Source organism: Vanellus vanellus (genome assembly GCF_965231255.1).
Source record: "Vanellus vanellus genome assembly, chromosome: 19".
Taxonomy (NCBI): domain Eukaryota; kingdom Metazoa; phylum Chordata; class Aves; order Charadriiformes; family Charadriidae; genus Vanellus; species Vanellus vanellus.
Window position 1 is genome coordinate 12243523 of NC_138924.1, and position 27483 is coordinate 12271005.

Here is a 27483-nt window from a genome sequence, read left to right on the forward strand (position 1 = left end):
AGCAAGATGTGAATAAAGCATACCTTTGAAGTGTGGTATGAAGAAAAAGTCGCTTAACCCTTTCACATAAAATGCCTTTTAGTGAAAGTTAAATCTAGGTGTTTTCTTCAGGCTCATCTGAAAGTTATGCATTAAATCTGTTAGCTTGTATTCAGTCTTTTCTTTCCCCGAATGAATCCTGTACCTCTCAAAAGACCACCTGTCACAAATATGTGTTAGAAAGACTTGGCTATTTGCAGTAACTCACAGTACAGGGTTTCTGGAGTGCCTTTGAGTATTTTTTGATTACCTTACAGTATTCTGTCGAGTATGTTGAGAAAACTTAATGAAATGCTGAGAATGCGCATTGGTAGTAAGTTAATTCAATTGTCTTTTTTGATAATCTTCTTAAGGAACTTACTTTCTCTTCAGTGTCTTTAAAACACACACAAACTGTTGTTCAAAGGCAAATTCCTGGGTGTAAAACCTACTTTACTTGCCTAAATTTTAGGAAATTATTTAGCTGGTAGAGTACATTTTTGCAGGTTCCAGATGTCTAAAAGTGTAAGAAGTTTTTACTTTTGTCTATGAACACCTTCACCCAACTTTTACCAATCCGTATCAGTCTGCAAATGACTTCTTGGCTGTTTAATATCGAGCGATCTGTTGTGTGAACGAGCGCTGAAACTGATGCAGAACTGCAGCTGACCTGTGTGGCAATGAATTGTCACCTCTGGGTGGTGTACTGCTCTTCAGTCATAACGCAAGCTGATGGGACACTTTGCACTTCAGATGAGTGACAAAACTTGAAACAAAGTGGATATCTGGATGAAAAAATTTGAGTACCTCCTGCTCCGCCCCCAGCGGTGCTGACAGAGTTACGGGAGTTCCCAACCAGCCCTACGGATTTAGTGTGCAGACCTGTATTACTGTGTAACGAGGCCAAAAATACCCCCAAAACAGGTAAACGACCTCTTCTGTCTCTCTACCGTTTATATAAAACAGCAAATGCTAACTGTTAGTGAAGGCTTCTTAACAAAACCTAGTTGAATCGCGGACTCTGAGCGGCCGGTGTAATACTGCGTCCTAGAGCGCGGTCTGCGACCGAACTGTAGCGTCTCACCTTTGGTTGCCAGTTGCAATGGTTTCGGGAGGGAAACCCAGCAGTTCCACGGTATACAGACCCTACTAGATTATGTCCGCAGCGAGATGCTTTAACTCTGGTGATGTTCTCAGTGTGATTTTGATTTTTCTGGAGCTCTGGGTAGCTTTTGTTTTATTTGATCCGTACTGAGACACAGGTCATTCTTCCTATATTAGCTCGAATGTGTCACTTCAGTTTTAAATGAGGTATTTTCCCCTAGCGTGGGCCAGGATTAACTGTAGGTAAGGAGCAGTAAAGAGGTGGGCTGAGGAAGAGGAGGAATACAACAATTGGCACTATCTGATTTACTGGAAAAGGGAATTGGATATAGATTTTTGAAAAGTGTTTGCTATCACCATTCATAAATCAATCACACCGGGTTTTGTTTTCCTTGAGTAGCTTGAGTAAATAACAGCTTCCAAAATATTTTTCCTCTTTCCTGTACTTTTTTTTTATACTTACCTGTAAGAATGCTGCACGTCTTGCCCTTTACTTCTTTAAACTTCTGTCTTCATTTTGTTAGCTAAAAGTTAACTCTGAGACATTCTCAGTACCTCCAATAACATATTGTACTAAAAAATGGTATAACTAGCCAGACGTGCTCTCAAATTTTAATTAATACAGTGAGCATTAACCTGTTAATGAATAACTAATAGTAAATACCTCTCTATAGAGTAAACATATCCTTTTGCTCCTTCCTCTGCTTTTTACCCTCACTTGTTTAAAATTACACCAGTCCCTTCAAGATATATACTATTACTTATTTTATTTGTAACTGTGTAGCACAGTCTGGGCTCAATTTTGAGTGGGTCTTTACGGTACCACTTAAGATGAGCCAAGAAAAAAACAAAACAAAAAAGCAAGAAAACAAAACAAAACAAAAAAACCCCAAAAAAGTAAGAAAACAAACAAAACAAAACAACAGCCTCCCCCCAAAGAGTGGCTGTGAGATATGCCGCTTCCCTACATCCATGGTTTGGAGAAAAAAGTTTTTGTATCATGCAGTTAACTTTTAAATTCCTTTTACTTCAGGGACAGAGTATGCCATTGCCAAAAGGCAGTAAAGCAATCTGCTTCCTCGTGTTGCAAAGGTTATTTTGTAAGAGTAAAATCTACATCGGAGAGAGCGCAGTGGGTTTGTGTCTTCCAGTGGCAGTGATGGTGTTCCATCCTCCTGTCGGTCTGTTGAGCTCTTACCTCCGACTGTCAGCGCACTGTCTGCGTGGTTCCTTCTTGCTTTTACACTGACTGGTTTTGGATGTCTGTCTCCCAAAGTTAAATCTAAGTGAAATCAAAGTTTTGCTCAGTAGTATCTCCTCAGCCATCTTTTTCAGTTTGCTTTCATATCGTATCTCTCAAAATAAAGATTTTCTTTTTACCCACTGTTAATATTTCATTTTAGCATCTTTGAAGTATTGCCAGCTGGAGACTGCTGCAGAGCAATAGTGACCTGAAAATCATTAACAGCACATCCATTTCTTAAATATCTCAAAAAATAACAGCTGTTCTTTTTGATAATGTTTTTCAACAATGAAACCTTTTTCTTATTTTTCTATGCTTGTGTGCTAAAAATTCTGCTATCAATACCAACTTTTACTCGGTGTATTCTCTCAAACTCCGTTAGAAACGGGTTAATCTTCTGTGCGGAGGCTGCTGGGGCTCTTTGTAGCCAATGGTTTGCAGCAGGATCGTAAACAGATTTTGTGGAAACTATTTAAGTCCATGAACGGCTGGTGAAAATACATGTTGCCCTTCGTAACTGTCAGCGTTTGTAGTACGTGTGTCTGTCTTGTGGGCCCTGATTAGCTGCTTAGGGTGAGCAGATAGGTAATACAGCTCGCAGGTAGGATAATAAGAAATGATGTAAGTTCTCCCTAGACTGGTGTTTCTGGCCCCTGCATGAGTACAGGACCCACCTTTTGTCAGCGCCTCTCCTCACTCCGGTGGGTAGTCTTCCTCAGCTTTGGTGTACTTCTCTGACTTTGGGTTCCTCTTCAGCGCTGAGCTGTTGATTCCCATTTGCTTATTCTTCCTGAGTGGTGCCGGGCCTCGTGCTGTGGGTTTAAACCAACCCTCCCGAGAGCTCTGGGCATTGCAATGAAGTGAAGAAGATTGGACACTGCACTGCTGTAATATTTTCCTCCTTCTTGTAACTTATCTCTGTGTGGCTTTTCCTTTAAAAATTATAGCTAAAATGATTATATCTCCTTTAAACGAGATTGTATCAGCTTTTGCATCTCTTAAACAATGCGTGTACCGCCAGAGGGTAAAACACAGCATAATACCATGCTAATTGCGTGAGTGTGTATGCTAAAATTCTCTTGTTGTGAAAAATCCAACAAAAACAAAACCTAACTCCCTTCTAATGATACCCCTCAATTAGCCGCCTCTCCCGTTTCTTGCTGCACGGGAAGCCGGAGTCACGCCACGAACAGGGCAGGATTTAGTGGGGTTTGTAACATACAGCACTGACTCTCAATCCAGACTTGGCAGATGGAGAGAAAACGCTCGTGTATAATTAAAAAATTAGGGTCCTCAAATCAGCGAGCTTTGGTGATCTACGAGCGAGGCTTCGTTTTAAGCTGGATCTCTGCAGTTAAGTGGTAGGGTGAGGTATTTCTGGAGAAACAGTTCATGTGTGATCTAAGACCCCGCTAAAAGAGATTAATCCCACCTATCCCTCTCCTTATTGACCAGGCAGAGCCAGTGTGACTGACTTAGATCATATTTGACATATGCTTAAGCTGTCATTGTTACTGAAAAAGCAGTCTGTCTGTCTTCCCCATTGTCTCAGCTACTTATTTTCCTGCTTTCTGCTTCGTTGTGCCAGCACAGCTGTTTGCGGGCCACACGGTGCGCCAGCCCGGGGAGCCCAGCAGCAGCCGTCAGCCAGGGTAAGCGTACCACACCGAGAGCCCCGGGCTGGAAAATTGACTTGCGGGCTACTAAAGTTAGGCATTTGAATAATTTAACTTCGATTGAGAGTTGTCACAAAGCTGTAAAATGTATTTTATATGCGTTGGTGAACACCACCGCCGGTGGTCAGGAACCGTTTTGGAAGACAAACTCTTCAGTCTGCGACTGGAGAAAACACTTCTGTTTGTTAGGCGAGGTCACCGGAGAAGCTGGAACATCACCTCTGTCTCACTTGTATTTGAGTTTTATAATAGTAGAATTGTTAAAGCAGCTACTTTGCTAAAAAGCTCAGTATACGTGCATAAATTCCCTTTCTATTCTTCAGTAAGAAATCTGTTGTGAAACGTGCATACATATATTGTTTTATTTTCTTAATGATTTCACACATTATGTGTGTGCTTTCCTCACCTCTCCCCTCTGCTACCTAGTAGTCCATTAAACGTTGTTGATCGGTTTTGTTGTGTTTTGGTAGGGCTCGTTGCCTGTTAATGATTCCACAGAGAACAGATGTACTGGATCTGGCGGCCGGTTCCTGTCTGTAAGCTTTATGTACCCCGCCAAACATTTCCCAGATAAGTGATTTGATAACTGCACACCCTCTCCCTGCCCCTTCAAAAGGATTTTTTATTTCGTCCCATGCTCAAATATATTTTGAGGTATGCCAAAAGGTGACTGACTGCAATACCGTGTACTGCAAAAGCGGTGCATTGGGTAGCACATGCCCTTGAATATGAACTGCGTTATTTGTTTAACAGTGGTGTATCAAATACGTTTGGGTGAGCAACTGCAGTGCTTGTGCGACCAGGTTTTTATATATCTTCGAGTAAGGCTTTCTGGGAAAAGTCTGCATGATTAAGAGGCAAGCAAGTGAGGAAAAAAGTTCATTGACTAATAAGAAAAACTTGGAAAGTAATCCTATTAAGTCCCCCCCGCTGATAAGTCTGGATGCAAATTTATAGGTATTCTCCGTAAACATACGGGAAGGGACACTTCCGTCGTACAACAAACTCCATCAGCAGCTTCCCACACCGCCCCTGAGAACATTCCTTCGTTATCTCGCTTCTGTGTAATAATTGCCACGGAGTAATCACAAACTCGTTTTTCTGCCAGTTGAAACTATAGAACAATGTGTATACATCGACCTGGATTCGGAGAGAGAAAAGTTACTGTTGGCATAGTCTCCACCTTGAAAATTTGCCATCAACATGGTAGAGAGTTGCTAAAGACCTATAATGCGTAATTGAAAAGGCTAAATGCCTGCCAGGATTCTCTGAGATAAGAATTGTCTTTGAAAACATTTTAACTAGAGGTCTGGATTGTATCATTAATCCTTTCTGTAGTTCTGTTACTCTTTAAAATTTTATTATTTCTGGAGCGATTAGCCTGCAACGTACATAGAAGCTACGGTTTTTGTAAAGTATCTTTTTTTCTTGATATGTTTTATGTCAGACTCTTTTTTTAAATCTTTTAATGTATAATTTTCAATATAATAAGACATATATATTTATATTATGTATAATCAGGAAAAAGAAAAGTTTTCTGATGGATAGAGGAGTGGCCCTTGGCAGCAGAGATGCAATCCCCATTTCTGGCTCTGTCCCCAAGCTCCCAGCGTGACCGAGGGCCTGGTTTCCCGCGGTGCTTAATCTGGTGTAATTGCAAACTCCTACCAAAAAATCGCGCTGTCCTGCCCTTTGCCCCAGCCGTGCCCCAGCTCGCCTTCCCTCTGGCACATCTAGGGATCGAGTGGCTTTGGGATGGCTTCATTCCACTTGCTGCATGTCCGACACCGGCCCTGCCTGTGCGGGATGGCAGTGCTGAACCCACTCGCCGTGCAGGCGGCCGGTGACCAGCGCGGCCAGTGACCAGCGCCAGTGCCGGCCCAAGGGCCAGGACCCACAGCTGCTGGAGCAGGACCCCCTCTTCCCGCAGCAGCTTGCAGTTCCAGCAGCTAGCGTGCATCAAAAAGAGTGTGGCCAGCAGGTCGAGGGAGGTCATCCTCCCCCTCTGCTCTGCCCTGGTGAGGCCGCATCTGGAGTACTGCGTCCAGTTCTGGGCTCCCCGGGTCAAGAAAGACAGGGATCTGCTGGAGAGGGTCCAGCAAAGGGCTACGAAGATGATTAGGGGATTAGAATATCTTTCATATGAGGAAAGGCTGAGGAACTTGGGTCTCTTTAGTCTAGAGAAAAGAAGACTGAGGGGGGATCTTATTAATGCTTTCAAATACTTAAAGGGAGGATGCCAGAGGGATGGGAGGAGTCTTTTTTCAGTGGTGCCCATTGATAGGACGAGGGGTAATGGGCACAAGCTTGAACACAGGAAGTTCCATCTTAACATGAGGAGGAACTTCTTCACTTTGAGGGTAGTGGAGCACTGGAACAGGCTGCCCAGAGAGGTTGTGGAGTCTCCCACTCTGGAGACGTTCAAAACCCGCCTGGACGCTGTCCTGTGCAACCTGTTGTAGGTGACCCTGCTCTGGCAGGGGGTTGGACTAGATGATCTCCAGAGGTCCCTTCCAACCCTGACCATTCTGTGATTCTGTGGTGTGAAACCATGTCAGTAAATCACTTGGGCAAGTACGTCCTTATCTAACTTGCCCGTTGAAAGGATAAAAATCTGTCACTTGTTCTATCTGTGATGGTTTGGAGATGCAGCCAGAGCAAGGGCTCGTGTACCTGGAAGCTTGTCTACTACTGGTTTCTTTGGGTGAAACAAGTGTCCTGCTTTTCTAGTGAAGAATATTGTCTGCAAAGTCAGCTTGGACATTAGCGACACAGTACTGAACTACTGCTGTAGAGAAAGGTGTGAGTGTTCTGGTAGATTTGACTATTTTTTAAAGAAAAGATAACACAAACTAGAAACTAGTTGTTCTGGTTGTATAATAGGCAGGTTTAGATTTGTTAGTGAATGCAGGACTAGACGTGGAAGAATTAACCAAGGCGGGCTGTAAGGGCCTTGCAGCCTTCGGCCCAGAACGTGCATAGTACACTGGTTCGCTGTAGAAAGTTCAACTTTCAACCTGATTGTGGATTCAGTGAAGGATTTTATACGATTTTGGTGTCTGAAAAACATGGGCAATATTTCAAGAGGAACATTACAGTCTTGTGTTAAGCATTCAAATAGATGTGTATTTTTTTTTATTTTTTAACAAGAGCCGAAGCCTGAAATAAGACAAATTGTCTTGTTTACCTGTATTTTAATCTCTTTACTTGCGTGCTTGTATTTCTCTTGCCTCTTTTGGACTAGAGGGATCATTTTCGTCTTGTTTATAAAAAGGGAGAACTGACCAAACTGGTGTTACGGAGGAAACGAACTGTCCGATCTACCAGCATGCTATCAGATACACGGAGAAATCAAGAATAGAGAAATAACCATTTGTAATGTTTTGGCTGCAGGAGCCTCGCTGTTACCTGGACCAGTAGGTGATGCAGCTACAACAAATAGTTGTTGCAGTTGGTCACCACATTTTTTAAGTGGCTGAATCACGAAACCAATTCATTTAAGTGGAAATCAATATAAATATTTTCTTTACTTTCTTGCATTCCTCTTAACTACTAAAAACCTGGTAAGGTAACAGGGGGAGCATCTTCCACTGAACTTTTCTGAATTTTACAAATGTATCGTTTGATAAGTTTTCCAACTTAATATTCTGCCGTTACCGCGCAGGCTGCGCGGGTGGGAGGGGAGCCGGCCGGGCGCTGGCGCAGCGGGAGCGGGAGCGGGTGGCTGTGCCCCGCGTGCGCCGATGGACACGCAGGGGGCAGCCCGCTCCCCCCGCGGTACCCAAACTGCTGCTCTGGGCGCTGGTTAAGTGCACTGAAAGTCATGTAATTGCTGTGAAAGCAAACCGTGTGACTTGTTTAAGGATATTAAAAGTAGCTTTTTGCAGTGGTTTGTGCAGTGTAATAAAGAAACCTGAATGATTGGGTGTTCTCTCAGAAACATCTGGAATCATGTAGTTCTTAGAGGCATGATTAAAGCCAAACTGGGTATTCCTTGACATTTTCCCCCCCCCCTCCAAATTTTATTAACATTTTTTTTGGCCCATACCTACATATAATTTTTGCTAGGTTCTTTTCGGTTTCCGCCTCGGTCTCTTCTCTCTGTGCCCCCGGCTACAGCTGATGCTCAGTAAGTGCAGCCTTCGCAGGGGTCAGCGGTAGCTGAGAGCGCCCATCGGCTGCGCTGAGTGATGGGCAGAGTCCCGCGGCCGCTCGCTTCGCTGCTCGAGGCCGCGGGGTGAGAGCGGGACGGAGCAGAGGAGGGAGCTGAAAGGGGTTCTTCTCACAACGGCTGTAAGTGAAGCTGCCTTTCTAGCTGTGCTCTCAGTTAGCTCCTAGGAGATTTTCGTGCTTTTCTCGTTTCTCTTGGGGATATGTGACCTGATAGCTTATTGCTATAAATAATTATTTTACTGGTGCAAAAGCAGGTACTGTACACAAACACAAAGCAACATTTTCAGCATCTTCACTGTAAATACCAGTTTTTCAGACAGGCTTTTTTCTTTCTTTCTTTCTTTCTTTCATTTTTCTGTTCTTTGGAATGCAGTCCTGACATTTCTGATCTTTATAATTTTGATTGTTAGTTTTGTGCTGCGCCTTGAAGTGAAATTGCTGGTGAGTGGTATAAAGCTCCCAAGCTAAGGCAAGGGGGTGAGGAGCAGAGGGAAACTGTTGCAGCTAGGAGGGAAAGAGGAGAGGTGGGTATTGCAGGTGATCGGTACTTGTTTGTAAAAGTCAGGTATTTAAAAGAAAAAGGAAACTGGCCTTAAATGCCTATGCCGGAGCAACGCCCTGTAACTCATGCCTTTATGGGAGCCTACCACAGGAGCACCAGGAAAAGACTATTCGCTAAAACCCATTCCTGCTGTGTGGAAGCACTGGGGAAATAGAGGAGAGCGGACACAGCAGGCCCTGCTTACACAGCTGCGATGAACTTTAGCAGGTCTGCAACATGTTTAGCTTTTTTTGTTTTTTTAAAATGGGTCCTGCAACTAGTAAAACCAAGCATCAGTAAGTCTGTGGTAGCTATCGATATAAATCAGAATTTTGCATTACTTGATTAAAGACCAACCGTTTTATCAGCCCTCTCCCTAGCGAGGCTGCGTGACAGCTACAGCCACGGGAGGAGTGTAAGAATTAACGGGACACTGATGTTCACTGGTACCAGTTGCCTGATTACCTTCTGACTTCGCAGAGTGTAGTAATCCTAGATGAGTGTCATTGTGGATACTGAACTGAAGAGCTGTGGTACTTCCAAGTACAAAGTGCCGTCAGTTTTCTCAAGTGAGGCTCAGCAGCAGCAGAGGAGTCCGTGCTCAGAAGTTTTAAGTGTATACCTTCAGTCGGAGAGGAGAATATGGATATCCATTTCGTATTTTTGGGGGTAGTGGCTGGAAGGATTTTTAGGCATTCAGCAATTACTTTCATATCTATGTAATCTTTCTAAGATAATTTTTATTTTAATTTTTTTATAAAGGTATTTTATTTGTTTTTAATAAAGGGATAAGGAATGAGGTTAGACAAAGCACAGATAAGAAAAAGCTACAGATAAGAAAAAAAAGTTTTGCAGTTTGTATTACTGTTCACGTGTAATTAACGTTGATTTATGAGAACTTTAACTTAGGCAACTCTAAACTGCCTTATGACATTCTGCGGAGCAGATATAAACTTGCTCAACTGTAGATGGTGAATGTTCATGTCCTAATTCGTTTTCCACCTGAACTAGTTTTTGTAAAAGCTGACTGTTGGATTCTTGTGTTTGTATGCAACTAGTGTAATTTTGTAGCAGTACAGCTGAAGAAAACGAGTGTTTCAAATCCATCAAAAATCCTATTTTAGGTATCTTCTCACAATGACCTCCACATCAGACTTTCTGTTTTTCGTTTGCCTAGTGGAACCCCAGGGATTACTTTCTCTGAATTTGTGCCTGGGATTCAGATTTTTAACTGTGAATGCCTTACTTTCCCAGGCTTGGCCCGTGTCGCCGCCGTGGCCGCTGGCAGCGCAGCTCATGGGCAACTGGAGGAAGTAGGTGGTGTGCGCTTGGCTGCGGCTCCGGCCGGTAGATGCTGTGAGGTTTAGGTGAGGAGGTCAGACTGCTCACTTCAAACGGCTGTTACGGCTAAGGAAAATCATCACAGGCACTGCTGCAGAGGCAGCGTCACTGAAAATCAGCGCATGCAAGTAACTATATTGCATACTGTTCTGTGTTTTAACATTTCTATAATTTCAGACGGTGTGAGAGGAGTACTTCTGCTCTTTTAAAATAGTGTATTGAATTTCAGACTTTGCCTGAAAATGTTTCGGGTTACTATTCTAAATCTGAATTCTGCTATTCTATTTTAATATTGTATTAGAATCAGGAGTGACTATTTTAATCTATAATTCAATTAAAAGGACACCTTTTGAGGTCTTTTGGTAATTTTGTGTGGAGGTATGGCACTATCTGAAGAGTATATGTGGGTGTAGGTTCTAGTCTTTAAGTTTGATTTTTAGACTAATAAAAATGTTAGCAGAAAAATTTCATTTTATTAGATAGGACTATGTGAATATATATGTTACTGTAAAAACCCGTTGTTTGCTTAGTACATGCATTAAAAGCGCCCTGTACATAATATTTAAATAACTTATGTTAGGCTTAGTTTGACAAGTAGCTGGTCATTAGGACAAAGAGAGGTTTTGGACGGGGTCATTTTCACTGGAGATGGCGGAAGCTGCCTTCAGAGTGGTTCGTTATCTTCATTCGTTCGCCTCGTTATGGCTATAGCTTGTTTCCAACAAGCTGGCCTTTGCATGAATACTTACAAGAAATGCTACTTTGTAAGTTTTGCCATAAAACGTTGATAAAAGACAGTGTAAACTTTGAAACCATGTGTGTTACGATCCATCTAATAATATATTATTTCATTTTTCTTGTCAGTTGCTGGGATAATATTTATACTTGTAAGATTTGGGAAAAGGCAGATAGGAAGTTTCTAAATGGAAATACGGTTAAAAGGTGGCTGTTAAAAATAACTCCCAACAGGTCCTGAGTGTAGGGTCCCGAAGCTGCGTTGCTGCTGCTGAAACACGCGTCCTCCGAGACGTTTGCCACAGGGGAGGAGAACCGGGATCCACATCCTCAAGTACCACAGATGATTCCCCCTTGCTCAATTAGAGAAGAACCAGCAGCAAGTGGAAACTTGTTTTGGTATTTATTCCTCTCCCAGCAGATCGGTTTCATCCCGGCTGCTGTAGGTTGAATTTCAGGAAAAACTCTGTCGCCCCGTTGGTGCTGCTGCCACGGTGAGAGCTGAAGGTGGCGAAAAACCCGCGGTGTGTGGCGGCGCCGTGGGCCCCCCTTTTGTCTGGGGCTCCCCAATCCCTGGGGCGGTTTGTCTAAAAAGCCTTTGGGGCGTTAATGATAAGGAAACATGTGAAGAGCAGAGAGGACTCTCAAACATGCTTTGTCCGTCCAGCAGTGTAGCATTTGCCTCAGCAGGTTTTGTTACGGTCTTTTGGTTCTTATTAGTCTTTAAGCCCAGAACCAAAGCCAGACTATTCTTGCTTTTTTTTTTTTTTTTTTGAATAATGCTGGTTTTATTGATCAATCGCTTGCTGTTCAAGCACTTTTTCAATTTCTTGTATCTGTTTCATGTAGATATGTGCCTTGTGTTGCACGTCTGACCTGTTTATGAAATTTTAATATGTCAAAAATACTTAAAATTTCAAAGCTGATTCTGATAAGCTATTTGCTTGTCAACATTTACAAAATGGGTTATTCTTCTGTGACTAGTTGGAACGGTGTCTTTCTGTTGCGATAGTGCTCAAATTCAGAAGCCGATTGCTATAGATACAGCCTAAACATACAACTAGGCGACTAAAAGGCTGGTAGGCTCGTGAAGCTCGCAGTCTGCGGCCCCAGAGGAAGAGCGTTTGACAAACCCACCAGCTATCTGCGCCGCCTGTTACGGACATCGACTTCCGCGTGCTGTGAACAGTCGAGGTGATGCCCCAGTTTCAGCTGACAGATTTTTATCAACCCTGGAAGGCAGTGGTGCTTGGTTACATGCCGGTCTGCACAAACGTTGTTGGTTGTGACTTCTGATTGTTTTCGGTCTGTCCCTTACAGGCTCCATGAAGCTTAGGGAATTTGAGGTAAAAAGCAAACAAAAAACCCTATCAAATCTGTGAAGCTGCAGCTAATTTCTTCAACCAAGTAAAGCTACAGACAAATTGCCATTGTTTATTACTTTGTGCTTTCTGTGTTGTACTGCCCCTGGACATGATCAATGAATGCTTTTTAGTCTTTCTTGAGAATAAGTTATATATGTTTACCGCACTAATTTATTACAGACAGTAGAAATGGTAGAAGTAGATATGAACTCTCTGAAATAAGCTGTCTGGATCTTAAGCATTGTTTTATTCCCTCTTCAAACAAATTGAAACTATTTTAGAGGGTTAATTTGTTTACAATGTAAAATAGCAATTGTTTCTGTTTAAAGAAAATTCTTTTGTTGTAGTTATGTTTTTTAGATACATTTCTAAGGAAAAATAATGAAACAAACCCACGTATTCAATTTTCTTCACCTTACTCAAGAAGAATTGTAGAGCATGCTCTAAATATGCTAGAATGTAGCATAAAATAAATTTTGAAGGTTTAAAATCGAGTCTCTTTCATAGCCAAGAAAGCTATTTAACTCTTGTTTTAACTGTGCTGCTGAATATAACATAGCTGAGGAAGGTGCTTGTGGTCTGCGTAGGCATTAACAGTCATTTGTGAGGAAATTTCATGTTGGCAAAGGTCTCCCAGGTCTTGTGTCTGTACGGTAATTTCTTGTATCACCACTGCGACCCAATAGTGGAATTTCTTCCATAGCTGTGAATATCCTCTTGATAGCAGTTGTGTGTGTGCAGTGGTCAGCGACAGTGTCAAAACCCCGAAGGGAAGAAGCTGTAATTCGGTAGCATCTGCAGTGTAACCAGGGTAGATTTTTATGAAGAAAATTTTACAACTTTGGTTTTGTAGCAAGAATACATATATTTAATTCCCAGGAATCAGCAGCTTGCTTTTACAGGTCAGAGGTTTGGTTGGTGGCACAAGGGCCAGAAATGCTGTCTCGTAAAGAGAGAAGAATACCACTAATTAGCTGATTGGTGGTGCTTGACCTTGTGAGCAATGGGAGCTCTCAGCTCATGCTGGGATCAAATTTATATGAATTTGCGAGCCACCGCCTGGTGCTGGCCCTGCTGCGTGTCACTCGGAATCTGCCTCTGCTGTAGTCCTGAAGCTATGAGATGTGGCCTACTCGTGATGAACGGTACCTTGTTTTGCAAATAGACTCATTGAGGTTAACCATCATCTGTGAATGAAGTTAGTATCCAGGGTGAGGGAGGACATGTCAGTCTGGCCAATGGTGAGTGCTGAGTTGCATTAACAGGAGATTTGCTGTAACTCTTCCAGTTTTCATTCCCTTTCTTTCCAGTCTAGGCTAGAGGCAAGAGGCAAAGGTCCTGGAGAAAACAGGAAACATATTGTGAATTGGAAGACCTTTTCAGATTCTTTTCGGCTCTGTGTTTCCCACCATAGAAATAGTCTGGTATCAACTTTCCCAAGTCCCCCTCTGCCCCTTATGTAGAATATAAATATGCAGTGGCAATTAACGAGTGTTCTAGCTGAGTGTGTTGGGATAGTTCTCCTTTGACTCCCAACCACTAGTATCAGTGGCCACTTCTGATTTTGGATGCATTGAATTGTTTTGTATTTTGAAGTCAGATATGGTACTTGGAGATAAGGCAGATATTTGATTACCCCATTCTAATTTTTTATCTAGATACTTAAACCAACGTGGACCTGAGACAAAAGAAGCAGCCTTCTATGTCATCTGTAGGAGAGTGACGTGGCAGAAAAGCCAGCAACTTTTTAAGGCCAAATGTAGTCATCGGGGTACATAGCTGGATGTAGATCATTATGTGGTTATGGCATTGCACCAAGAAGAAAGTTATTTTGGTCACCCCAATAAAAATATGCAGAAAAAAAGGAAGGTTTCCTAACAACTGAAGATCTAGAAACCCTGTTTTGTAGTGAGGTTTGAGAAGCCTCACCTTAAAAACTGTGTCTGGGAATTGAGGCACCACAATCTCCTTGCTCCAGTTTTATGGCTCTCATTATAAAATTCTATTTTCAGAATCTAATTACTTTAAACTAAAATACTTGCCATGTGCACAGCACCTTATAATTTCTGAACTACTATACTTGCCTCCCATAAGCTCTACGGGAGAGAGACAGCTACCATGCCCATTTTACACGTGTGGAAACTTAGATACCATGTGCTGTTGCTTCTCCAGGTGTGAAGTGATGCAGCGATAGATCAAGTAATAGTCTTACACTTGCCAGTGTTCTGTCATAATGGGATTGTCAAAATTTTTGCCCTCTTAGGAGAGGAAGAAGAAAGCGAAAGCAGCAGACCTGACAAAATCAAATCTGTGTATCTGAGAAAACGTTTTACTCTTAATAAGGTCTTTTTTGAGAGGTGAAGGAGATATTTATCGTCACGCCTGCTCCTGAGCTCAAGGTGTCGATCTAACTTTGAGCTGCAGTGTATGCCAGTGGCAGGCAGCGTATGCACTGCTGTACGTGTGTCCGGCCGCTTAGCAGCCACCAAGCCTGACTGGGTATGTGCGTATGTACTCTAATCAAAGAATGATGACGCTACATTTCATACGGCTTCTGTAGCACAGTGCATAATGCCCTTCGCTTAATACTTTTTTCCCCAGAAGTGTCTTCACATTGTTTTGACTCACCGTCTAAGTTGAGAATGATAAGAACTCTAAAATATTTTTTCTGATTTAGAAAAATTGTCTAACAGTAGTATGTGATGCTCTAAATCTTTTATTCTGTAGGTCAGTAACAGATCCACGAGATGGAAAGAGAGTTGCACTCAAAAAGATGCCCAACGTCTTCCAAAATTTGGTCTCTTGTAAAAGGGTCTTCCGGGAGTTGAAGATGTTGTGTTTTTTTAAGCATGACAATGTAAGTAAATTCAAAGTAATTTTGAAGTCTTTGATAAAGCCTAATTGTAAAATGGAGCTATCTGTAACAGAAGTATTTATTTCTTTTATTTCTTTGAAGTTATAGAATATCTAAAATGCTTTAAAAGCTCTATAATTTTACGGTTATCAGATTTCCTGGAAACTCAGATATTACTGTTGCAAACACTGTAAAAAATGAAATTATCAAGTATCTAAGGATATTCACCATTTCCCTTCCAAAACGTTTGCAAATAGACAGGCAATACACTTCCACCTAATCTTACGTTAGGTTTTAGATAAATGTCAATCTGCACAAAGCTATGCCAGCTAGAGATGCTTCCGCTTCCAGGCTATTTCTTGTTCTCTCTTCCTCTCCCCTTTGCTGGAGTTTATCGCTCTCAGTTCTTCTGGCAGAGTGGTTGTACAAGCACTCCCAAGTCTGCTTTAGGAAAAATCAGCTAGGATAAGTTAAAACATTTAAAAAATTATTTGAATCAACCCATATGGTTGTGTCTGAAGTGAATCAAAAAGTACTTAGAGAAGCTGTTCCCCGAGTGCAGCTGTGGATGTGGCAGCCTCTCCCATTGATGAGCAGTAAGCAGCATGTTGGGAGGACTATCTTCTCCTCGTGGAATGGGATCAGGAAGTGGGTATCTTTTTCAGAACTGTATTTCGTTGCTTTTCCTCCTGTTTTAAAGTTTACCTTTTTTTATCTGAGGGTATCATATTCCAAGATTTTATTTGTGGTTAAGCCCTGGATTCAGATAAGCATTGTAGTTAGTGGGGCGCAGAAGAGGTGGACTGCCTTGCAAGCTTGTACCAGGTTGCAATGTCCCACCAACACCACTATCACCAGTCCTTGGGAGATGGATTCCAGGACAAGATTTCTTTAGAACTGGAACCTTAAACTGCTCCTCGCCAGGGTCTTCATTATGGAGAAGATTTCACTGAGGACTATGAAATTAAATAAAAGCATCTCTGTAAGCGGTCAGAAGTTGAGCCTGATAACCGCTGAAGTTTGTGTGCTTCACCTAAATGTCATAGACACTCCTAGGACAGGCTATAAAAGATTACACCAAGGTTGTATTTTTTCCTGTGGGAGGATGTAAATTCTGTGCTGCTGCTTTTCTACCTTTTTGCTTTGCACAGAGAGCTGAGCTTCTGATTCAGAATGGGAACAACTTTGGGTTTTGTAATTCCATGTGGAAGCAGTGTGTCACAAAACTCTTAAAGATGAAAGGCACAACAAAGTGTAATACCTTTTGCTTTTGCATTTCTTTTTTAGAATTACTCCTTTCAAATATTTTATGGTTATATACATTTTTGAAATAAACCAATTTTTATTGGGCAGATAAATTTGTGCTTTTAAGCTTGTACTTGCACAGCTGTAAAAAGTTTCTTGAATTAAAAAAAAAAAAAGAGAGACCCTGAATGTGCAGAATATCTATCTTGGTGGGCTATTAAACTCTCATATCTAGTGAGACAGACTACTGGTCTGTCTGCGTGGGGTAGAACAAAGCTGATCTCTATGAGAAAGGTGTAGTCTGACTGTCTTTTTGAAAGGGATTTGGGTTGGTTTGACTGGGATAGGTCTTGATCTTGTGTGGTGTTTCCTAGGTACTCTCTGCCCTCGACATACTCCAGCCTCCACACATTGACTATTTTGAAGAAATGTATCCTAAATATAAAATAGCGCATCTTAATTGAGGTAGGTGTAACTTTCATTAGCTTAGCAACTGCAAGTAGTTGGTGGAATCTATGAAACAGAACTGCAAAAACCTCGAGGCTGTATCCGAACAGTTTTATTTAAAGAAGTGAATCTCTACTATCAAGAATCCTTAGTTAATGTTAAAATTGGAGGTGAAATGGTGCAGGATTGAAGATGAAGCTTTAAATGTGTAAGAGCCTGTAAATGCAGGGCATTGTGGTATTTACCAACAGATACTGCTGTACTAATGGTGATTCCCCCAAAATATTTTTTTTTTAAAACTATATCCAGTAATTAACTTCCTCTCACTGATTAGTACCTTAAAATACTTTCTGGTGTTTTCAGAGAGTGCTACTGTCGCATCCTTTGAAACCATGAGTTTTCAGAGATGTTTCAGCAGCCTGTTGGGTTGTGGCTTTCCTTGTTCAGCCTCTGCGTTGATCAAGAAAACAGATCTCACACAGATATACGTGCTGTTTCACGTGTCACTGATGCAAAGGTACATGCTGTCTATGAGTAACTGGGTTATAACATTGAATTTTAGTGCATAACTTAACATAAGAATGTCATGCTTTGGGTTTTTTTCCTTTTTCAAACTTTGAGTTATCTTCTATTTTTGGAGTTGGGAGTTTCTGCATTCTTAAATAGTGAGAAGCAAGTCATTGAGCTGGGTAGGCGCTTACTGACTCTAGTTGGAAGAGAAGTTCTGTGACTCAAAGCTCTTTGGTTTGGTATTTCAGATTTTTTGCTAGAAATTACTGCAATGAGTTAAGTACAGGTTTTCATGGTACAGAAAGTAACTAGAAATACTGTGAGATTTAGAACAAAAAAATATTTTAAATAGGGGTAATTTGGTTCTCTGCAGAGACTTTACTAGCTACAGACCAGGAATCATAATAAAGATTGTCTGCCTCGATTAATCCCACTGTCTGTTCTCTTCTTGTTGCTATTTTAAAAATTTAACATGCTAAGATCCAATTTTTGAGAATTTTGTAGCTAATAAAAAATGAACCTGATAATTAGCACTGAGTGACATTATTTGTTTGTGTTGTATCTGTGTAGGAAAAAAGCTCTTCACCAGACTCCTGCCCATAACAGTTTTAAGATTATTTGCAGAGTTTTATGAACTGTTCAGGTATTTTTACAACATGCTGTTAGTAACAAAATATCCTTTTAGACTTCAGTAAAAGTGATATTTTAGAGAGCAGATGATCAAACATCCTAACTCATTGACGTTTCCATTATCAGATTAGCATTTCAGTAGAGGGATCTGCCATACAGCTGAGGTCAGCTCATAGACTTCTGTGTTTTCTATGGGAAACCCCAAAAGCAAACACTGAAAATTAAACTCAGTGCTGAATTGTTGAAAGCGAACACTTGAATCATGGTATATATTCAATTATGTGTCATCTCATTAAACTGCTGCTCCTTTTACAGCTTTGGTTGCAGTCTTTCAAGTTTATAATTCACAGCCAAGTCGTGCAAATAAAAACTTCCTCCCCAAACCAAAATTGCTACCAAAATCTGCTTGTAAATCAGGCAGGGTATAATGAAATGCCTGGTAAAAGCTTAAGTAAGCTGCCAGTCAATTTTAATCTAAAAATATATGCATATACATTCAGGAACATAAAGAAAGTGTTCCAATTGAGGATTTGGGTTTGTTTTCTGAAATCACATAGTTTTCATGCAATTGTAATTGGGACCTGAGAGCTTTTTCTGTTACCAGGATGCGTACTAATAGTTAGGTTTAAAAAAAAACAAACACAAAACCCCTGTCCTGCGGATGTCCCCATCGCGTGCTCTGCTTATCCTACAAGTAGCTTTATTATGTCGGTGTCAGTCTTCAGTGGAGCTGCTTGAGGTCTGAGTGCACCAACTTACTCTTATGGTTAGACTTTCGAAGGTTATTTTTTAATTACTGATAGGTTTTAGCTACTCTGGTATGACCCACTTTACAAGACAATTAATGGGTAGAAAATTGTCATTCTTTATTTTTAGATAAACTGAACTTTGTGAAAAATGGTTTGATCTATTTATAATACCTTGAATTGATTGGTGAAGAAAGTAGGTGTATTTTAAACTCGGTGGTTTTAAGCAAAGTACTGATTGGTTGAAAATATTGCTTTACTATACTAGCGCTTTTTCAAATGGATGTTAGATAAAGCTCTTACATTTTGCTTTGATACTTCTTTCATGTGAGCAGCATATGAGTAGTCTTCAAAACCTGGAGTTTGGTTATTTGTACTAGTTCAGTGCCCTCATTTTATAACAAGTCAAATGAGTTATAAATCAGATCTAGGTTAAGGATTACTTCTTCCGTGTAATTGTACAATCAAGAATATTTAAATGGGATAAGCTTATTTTTATGAGCTTAGCTACTGCCAAGTTTTGTATATAAAACCAGAAATGTTAGTTTCCTTCAGGGTTAACTCATTTTAAGTTTAACTCATTTTAAGTCTGACTAGTATTTTATAGGGCTGTCTTTTTATTTTTTAAATTTGTTTGAATTTCTTGACTCTAATATTGGTAATAGAAGACTATTTGCTGTGTAGTCCTTTCTCCTTTCTGTTTAAATAATTGCAGTAAGTGCACTTATGACCCTTAAATTCATTAGAAGAATGAATGAATAGGTGTTTTAATTTATATGCACATTTTTAATTGCATGTGCTTCTGCTTACTGTAGTGTAAGAAGAACTTATTTCAGATTGATTTTAAGAAGATTGGGTAACTATATTCCATCTTTGGGGAACATAGTTGTAAAAACTTCTGTTGCTGCACTCGTATAGTTCCTAAAGATACCATAGTGACATTCCATTTTTACAATAAGGTATATTGATCAGCGCTAAAAGTGTGAAGGGATTGAGCCGGTACCACTTGATTTCCTTTATTCTTTCTAAGGAGTTGTAGGGCCCTTTGGGGGGAAAGAAAACAGAAATAGTAAAAGAATGACTAAAAATGATATGAAAGACGTCTTGCAAATGAACTGGTAGAGTTAGGTTCAGTTTTTCAATGTCTCATAGGTGCTAGCAAGAATTGCAAAGTGTGTTTTCTAAAGAAAACTCATTGTAACACTGACTTTAAATTTTGATGATAAATTAAAAGATTTCTTAGGAAACTGGTGATGAATAAAAGAATTTTAGACTAACGAGATTTTTGTTTTAGAATGCAAATTCTTTGCAAACTGTTAGATTGAGATATAATTTGCATGTTTAATGAGGTTTTAGATTGAAAAATCTTTGTGAACATTTAACATCTTATACGGGCATTGATATTTTTGCCAATATCACTTAGTGCAAAAATGAATAGATAATGGAGCATATATTATTCTGTGTGTTTGTCTTGAGAAAATAAGTGAAAAAGAGGTTGTTAGTGAATTTTAGGTTTTATATGTTCACCATGAAGTTGATCGTTAAGCTGAAGTTCAAGGCTTATCCCTGCAATCATCAACTTACCTCGGCGGAACAGAACTATAATCCCTGCTACACGAGCTTGGGTGATGTTTTGGTTCCGCTGTATGCCTGTGTGCCTGGGTGGGCTGACCGAGCTCTAAAGCATAATGGTTATAAAGGTAGACAGTGACTCAGACTTTGCTAGAGCATCTAAAAAGCATTTAATTGCAATTAACATATCTGATAGTTCTTGATTGAACTGATTTGGCAGTGTTAGGTTTACGGTTGGACTTGGTGATATTAAAGGTCTTTTCCAACCTAAATGATTCTATAATTCTATGCTCTCTTTTTTTCCAATTACAAAATCTTCTGTGATTGATAGTAATGCTGAATTCTGCAACTGGAGATACACAGGCGTTCTCTTTTAAGAACTATCCTAAGTTTTTCTAGTAACTTTTTGAAAACTTTTTCCATTAAAGTGAATATTAGAAGCAGCTGAAAAGACATCACAGCATCCCAGACTGGTGGGGGCTGGAAGGGCCCTCTGGAGCTTCCCCCGTCCCACCCCCCGCCAGAGCAGGGGCACCTCCAGCAGTGGCACAGGACGCGTCCAGGCGGGTCTGGAATGGCTCCAGAGGGGGAGACTCCCCCCCTCTCTGGGCAGCTGTGCCAGTGCTCTGCCGCCCGCACGGGAGAGAAGTCCCTCCTCAGGTTGAGATGGAATTTCCCCTGTTCCAGTGTGTGCCCGTTGCCCCTCGTCCTGTCGCTGGGCACCACTGAGGAGAGTCTGGCCCCGTCCTCTTGCCACCCGCCCCGGAGGTATTGATCAGCACTGATGAGGTCCCCTCTCAGCCTTCTCCTCCCCGGGCTGAACAGCCCCGGGGCTCTCAGCCGTTCCTCAGCAGAGAGGTGCTCCAGTCCCTGAGCATCTTCACGGCCTCCGCTGGACCCTCTCCAGCAGTTCCCTGTCCTTCTTGACCCGGGGAGCCCCGAACTGGACACAGCGCTGCAGATGTGGCCTCCCTGGGGCAGAGCAGAGGGGGAGGTTGGAATATACAAGAGTTTTGTTTTGTTTTAAAAAAAACATATTTCTTGCAGTGTCATGCAGATAGACACCTCCACTCCACTGTTAGCATCCAGTGCATCCGCCTGCCCCAGAACTTGTTCACAGGATTCTGGCCTCTTCCCAGAAAAACGGTTTATAGAACTGAGTTTTGAGGTATGCAGAGACCTAATGAAGAAGGATCCAAGTCATTATGAGAATACCACATCACAGTGTGTACTTTATTCCTTTTTAAAATTTGCCTGTCACCCTGTAAAATGTACCAGCTCAGCAGGTCTCCCCGTCAGCAGAGTAAGTGAGGTTCTTTTGTGCCGTGCATTTACCATGATAATTATTCTGAAGCAAATTGGTACATTTGTAGTTCTAATTTTATACAGCTACTTAACTAATTACTGCTGTCAGTAGCAATTTTTATCTGGTAGTGATGTTCAGCTTAGCCACATATTACAGCTCCAGTGACCACCTCGTAGCCAGCATATTTTATGGTTCGACTTGAAAAAGAAAACTGCAGGTACCTGTTTGAACAGTTGATTGAAATCCGGGGGGGGTTTGCAGTTTGTTTTTGCTAAACATCGGTAGTCCTGCCCGGAGTGCAGTCGTTGACCCACTCGGTACCAGCTGTTTAAGAAGCCGCCACGTTTGCAAAAGGCAGGAACATCAAGCAAGTGCTGCGTTCGCTCTTGTTTGGAGACCCTCATTAAATTATCTAGAGACAATAATCAGATAGCTGCTGTTCAAGTTAATGGCACCTTTGAGCTCCTGTCAAGAGAGCTTTATTTAATGCGCAACAGACCTGGAGTGGTGCAGGTGCCATTTCAGGCCCTCATTTAATTTAAGCTGCTTTAGTTGGCATGGCAACTAGTTGAGACATCTGGGAGACATTATGCTTGGGATTGAGATTTAGGAGGATTTGTGGCGTAGCAAAACAGAAATCTTAGCATAACAAAGTGCAGAGTAATGCTTTTGGATTTTTTTTAATATTTTACGTTAAAAATGAAATGTAAAGATTTGTTGCAGCCATAAGGTAACTCCCAAATTTTAAAAGGCTGGTATAAATATTTAAGAGGGCCTTTGCAAAAGGAACAGAAAAATTAGAGGACTAGAATTGATGGTGCTGCGGGGTTGGGGTTTTTTTTCTTTATTAATTCTTTGTGAATGCAATTCTAATTTGGGGTTTTTTTGGTCAAAAAGATGGCAATAATTAAATTATAAAATTTATTTTTGTGTGGCGTGCTGGTGGCAGATAAACAGTTTGTTTGATAGGGGTTTGGCCGGGTAGGGTTTGCAGGGCAACAGATGGAAGGAGTACGTCAATTAGGTAGAGATGAAAGAAAATACAAGTTTTCTCTAGATCGTTGTACGTGCAGCTTGACCTGTGCCAATTAGTTGGTGATAATGGTAAGAACGAGTAAAAGTTGCTGCTGAAGCTGACTTGTTTCCTGTGTTACCGAGAGAGAATTTTCTTACCTGAAGTCAGGGTTTGCCTGTTATATTTCAGACTTGGTAAGCAGCAAAGCTGGTTATAAAGAGCATTGAACCAACTGATGCTGAGGTTCAAAAGCAAACCCAACCCCTCAACGCTGACCTCGTTAGCGATGCTTTCAGAGGAAAGGTCAGGACGGAACACTTATGAAAACAGCACCACGAGGTCAATGGGTTCCTGAAGTTACCGGAGCTCGTGCATGGCAGATACGGAGGAGAAGCCGAAGCGAAGCACAGCAAATCCCTGCTCCTTCCCGCAGAGCGGGAGGCAGGGCCGTCCCCGCGCCCGTGCTGGTGCTGACAGCTCGTGGGTTTGTGGCGTTGGGCGGCTGAGAGGCGGCTACTGCTTCACCTCCAACTGGGAATGAGCCTGGGGCACCAAGGGAGGCACTAGACTGGGGCCCAGGAGATGCTGTTTTATTCTAACTCTCTCCTTGATCTTTTGCGTGACCTTGGCAGCATGCACCACCTCTCTGCCGCATTTTTGTCTGGTTTGAACGTTGTGGGGCTCGGTGTGACTCGTAATGCTTAATGCCATACGCGAGGCTCAGCGGGACATTCGATACCTTGCTGTAAAGTAGAAGTTCGGTTAACATATGGCTAGCGTGTTTTCTTCAGCCGCCAATGTAATAATAGCAGTGATTTTTGTTTCAAATACGACTGCTAAAGGTAGCTTTTAAAGCAGTAATGTTTCTTAATTATCTTATCAAGCTTTGTTGATGTCAAAGTTGAAAATTCTCGGCATTGCAAGTTCAGTCCTTGAAAGTTGAGGTGCTGTGGTTTTGCTTTAAACTCTGTTCTGAACCACAGCTCCGAAATCAAAACTTATTTGCTGGTGGTGCTCGTGAGCGACGCAGCGTACGGCAGAGGCAGCGTCTCTGCGGCTGGATGGGCTCCGCAGCGCCGGCCGCGGGGGACGCTGTCGCCAACTGCCCTGTGCAGCCCCAGGCAGCCTCTGGCTGGCGTGCCCCGAGAATTTGGCGTAATGGTTTTTGCATGTGTTTTGTTACTGTAACGTGTTCAGGAGGTCGACACTGTGACATTGATTTTGTGGGCCGAGATGTGCTGCTTCTGTCTTCTGTGTTTCTCCAGTTTTTGAAACATTATAGTTTTAGTATTTTTAGTGCTTCCTGAGTAAACACAATACCCTTCTTAATCCGCACCTCACCTTAGTACAAGCCAGAGCGTGTACAGCTCTTTGCATCTTCAGCTATTTGTGCAAATTGTCAGTGAGTGTGACTATCGCTGTGTTGTGCACGTCTGTGAGTGTGTGAAATAGTGGTTTCTGTTTGGTTTTTTAGTTTTTCCTCCAGAGAGAAGGTTGGTTGTTTTTTTCTTTTTCTTCTCCTGTCATAGCTCAGGAGCAGTTTTGTGCCTGGGGTTTGTATGGGGGGGTGTGATGCTTGAGAAGGTAACGCGGTGGGTACTGGGTGGGTTTAGGGAAGCGCGTGTATTTCTAAACGTCTGCATTGCTGATCCTGCAGCAACGCGCAAGGTACGCTGGTAACCGACTGCCCCAGGCTTGCGCTTGCAGCTCGTCTGGTTAAACCATGGTGATGTATGTCCACTACGAAGATGCTGCTTTAGTTTCTTGTGATTTGCGGCTTACCGATCTTAATGAAAAATTTAAAGGTTTCGAGATGTCATTAATTATATTAAAATTTTGTTCTGTTTTCTGAGTCATAACTTGACATTGTAATAATTTTGTAACAACGATCTTAATGCAAACGCTGCTTTATTGAGTAATCTGTTTTCTTTCACAACCCGTTTTTTACTTTCATTCTTGTAAGTCTGGAGACTTGACCTCTGTGAAGAAGCTTTATTCGTTTATACTCGATAGCTCTGACCTGTAAGAGCTCAAATTCCTAGGAGTTAGAGTAAATGTTTCAAGAGATTATGTGCTGAACTTTCTGCTTTTGCCTTAACTAATAAATTGAAGATACGTTGTCACTGAACTGATGCAGAGTGACCTCCATAAGATTATCGTCTCTCCTCAGCCACTCAGCTCGGATCATGTCAAAGTTTTTCTTTACCAGATTTTAAGAGGTAATTTTTCTTCTTTTAAAATTAATGAAAATTATGTAGTAGTAGTATTTTTTTTTCCTCTGTTTCTGAATGTTTATTCTCAAGACATCCTCATTTTGAGTAAGTTTCCTGTGGAAACTTGTTCTTTTTATTTCCTATTATGAATAAATAGCAAACATGAATTATTCTAGTTATAAGAATATGGCAGCCCTGCTGCCTTCCGTCCTTGTCATGGGTAAAGATGACAAGACTTAACGCTTCAGCTGCAAAGGCTTTTCCAATGGCCTGGGAGAGTCTTAAGGTGGGGGGGGGGGTTAACAGTTCTCCAGTGCTTTTTGGATCAAGGTGCAGAAAGGACACCTAGACTGAGCCAAACTGATAAATATATGTAACTATACCCACTTAAGGTATTCTGGAGAACAGTCTAGTTTAAAGTGTTATGGAACACTCCACTAATGTTTGATTTTAGCTAAAACAATTTACCATAATAGTAATTTTAAACTTGAATTATTTTTTTTAGTCCATTTAGAAACTTTTATCCAAGAGATGAGGTTATTGTGCTTGTCTTTTGAACATCTGATCAGCGTTAGTCCAGTTGCTTTTCCATTGGCTTTATTTGGGTGTTTCCACGGGAATAAGCTGAAAGTAAACAGTCGGTTTTATGTGGTAGCCAATAAATAGTAGGTCATATTCATAAAAAGCAGAGCAAAGAAATCTCAGTCGTAGCCAGAATGAGTATGGGCTGTTCCAGGTAGCTGTCGTGTCAGAGAAGAGACGTTTCCTTTGTGATGTCCTACAGGACAAGGGGCGCTCTGTGAGTGCTGAGTGGGATGGCGCGGGGAACAGCAACGCAAAACTCTCCGTTAAAGTTTGTTCAGGAGTTATGGGGACTCTTTTTGCCCAGGCCTGTGACCTGAGGGCTCGCTGTTCCCCAGTTTAATGCTATTATTTATTTTCGCTCTGTCTGAGCCTGTTGAACGATGGCCGTTTTTCCATTTTCCACGCTGTGCCTACTGCTGCCGTTCCCCCGCACAGACAGCGCCACGTTGGTGTGCTCCTGCGCTGGGCGCTTTCTGCAGTGCTTTCATCTTCTTAAAAAGGTCAGAATTATCGCCTCAGGGGCTGTGAAAGCACGCAGGAAGCGCAGGTTATCTTCCTGCCCTAACCACCTAGATGTTAGACACATCCCAATGGCTGCAGTCAGATGCCCTACGTTCATTAGCTCTAGCTTTGAATTCTTGCGCTAACGAGGTTAAGGGAAGGGCCTGGGCTCTACTGCAGTTCGGGCCCGTGAGCCCTGAGCCCCGCTCCGCGCGGCCTGCTGACGGCTTGCGAGGCTTTAGTTCGAAAAAAGTGACTGGAACAAAAAAAAAATCCCAATTAGCTCGGGTTTAATCTGAGTTTATTTCTGAAGTGCAGCTGTTACCTAGGAAATGGTTAAGTCAAATTTTAGTGCTGCAGAAGTTAAAATTGTTACGGGGAAGCAGAGCGGGAAGAGCTGTATGTCAGTATTCCACAACTGGGATTAGCAGAGTATCCACAGCAGACCCAGGGAGATGATGTTTTGGGTTGGTTTGTTGTTTGTTTTGTTTTGTTTTTAAACTGCTTAAACTATTGCTCTGTCTTAAATTATTGCTCTGTCTATACTCCAAAAGTTTTATCCTTTCATTGAGTGACTGAGTGTGTACGAAAGAGTAGAAGTTAGAACCGTATAAAAAATGAGCCAATGGCAAAGTCTTTGCTGATCGGGAGTCGCAAGACCTTCCAGGAAAATGTTGTCAGCCTTAGAATTATTTTAAAAGGAAAAAAGGTATTTATTTTAATTTCGTTTAATATTTCAGGTCTGAAATATCTACATTCTGCTGGCATTTTACATCGAGACATTAAACCAGGGAACCTACTTGTGAACAGCAACTGTGTTCTTAAGGTGCTACTTAAATTTATTGAAAACGTACATATCTATATGCTGTTCATTATGAATCACTTGTTACTTTTTTAAACAAAGCCTTTAATGTGAACACTTTTCCTGAAAGTCATTTTAAAAGAAAAAAAATCCCACAGTTTCTTTAAAAATTATAAATGAAACGAACACGTTCCGTTCCCCTTCTCTCCCGGCCTCTCCCCGAATCTGTGCGAGCAGACAGAGGTGATTCTTCTGTCTGACTTGGGGGGGTCTCTGTGCCCCCAGCAGCTGAGGCAGTGCCTGCAGCTATCGCGCTGCCCGCGCTCAGGCCCGAGACTCTTCCGTTACCCTCTGAGGCATATGACATTTTGGGAGGCTTAGGCGAGTTGTATAGCTATGCCAAATATTGAAAAAATGAGTTTTGTTCGCACTGCTTTGCTAAGCATTCTAACTGTGAAAATTTTGGTCTGTTTTTTTAACTCTTCTGGTTCAAGAAACTGTAAAAAAATTCTCAAAGCCAAAGGGAGTAGAAGGCTGAATCTTTCTGTAACATTGAGGCATGTAATGAACAACTGAAATCTGGTTTGGGGTGAAATATGCTGTGCTCAGAGGTTGGCAATATGTATTATTTTTTTTTAGTGCAAAGTTTTTAATCTTTTAGATTATGAATATTGTCATGCCAACTAAAAATGTACTGTTGTTTCAAATAAAATTGCAGAAAGTTTAAATGGATGCGGAATAAAGTAGCATATTTTCTTCCTATTCCCCTTTCCCTTTGCTTATGCAGTTACAGCAGATTGTCTGATTTATTTAAATGCTGGTTTGGAATTTCCTGCTTCGTTACCAGAAGGTTACCTATTTG

At 41.5% G+C, this 27483-nt stretch overlaps 1 protein-coding gene across 1 annotated transcript in view; it reads left to right on the forward strand.

The window, feature by feature from the left end:
* The window catches only part of NLK (nemo like kinase), a 62850-nt gene that overhangs the window by 19379 nt on the left and 15988 nt on the right, over positions 1–27483 (forward strand). Inside the window, exons 2-5 of the mRNA XM_082493306.1 lie at positions 14923–15052; positions 16669–16724; positions 24633–24739; positions 26560–26645. Coding sequence (XP_082349432.1) covers positions 14923–15052; positions 16669–16724; positions 24633–24739; positions 26560–26645 — 379 coding nt within the window. The remainder of the gene's footprint in view (positions 1–14922; positions 15053–16668; positions 16725–24632; positions 24740–26559; positions 26646–27483) is intronic.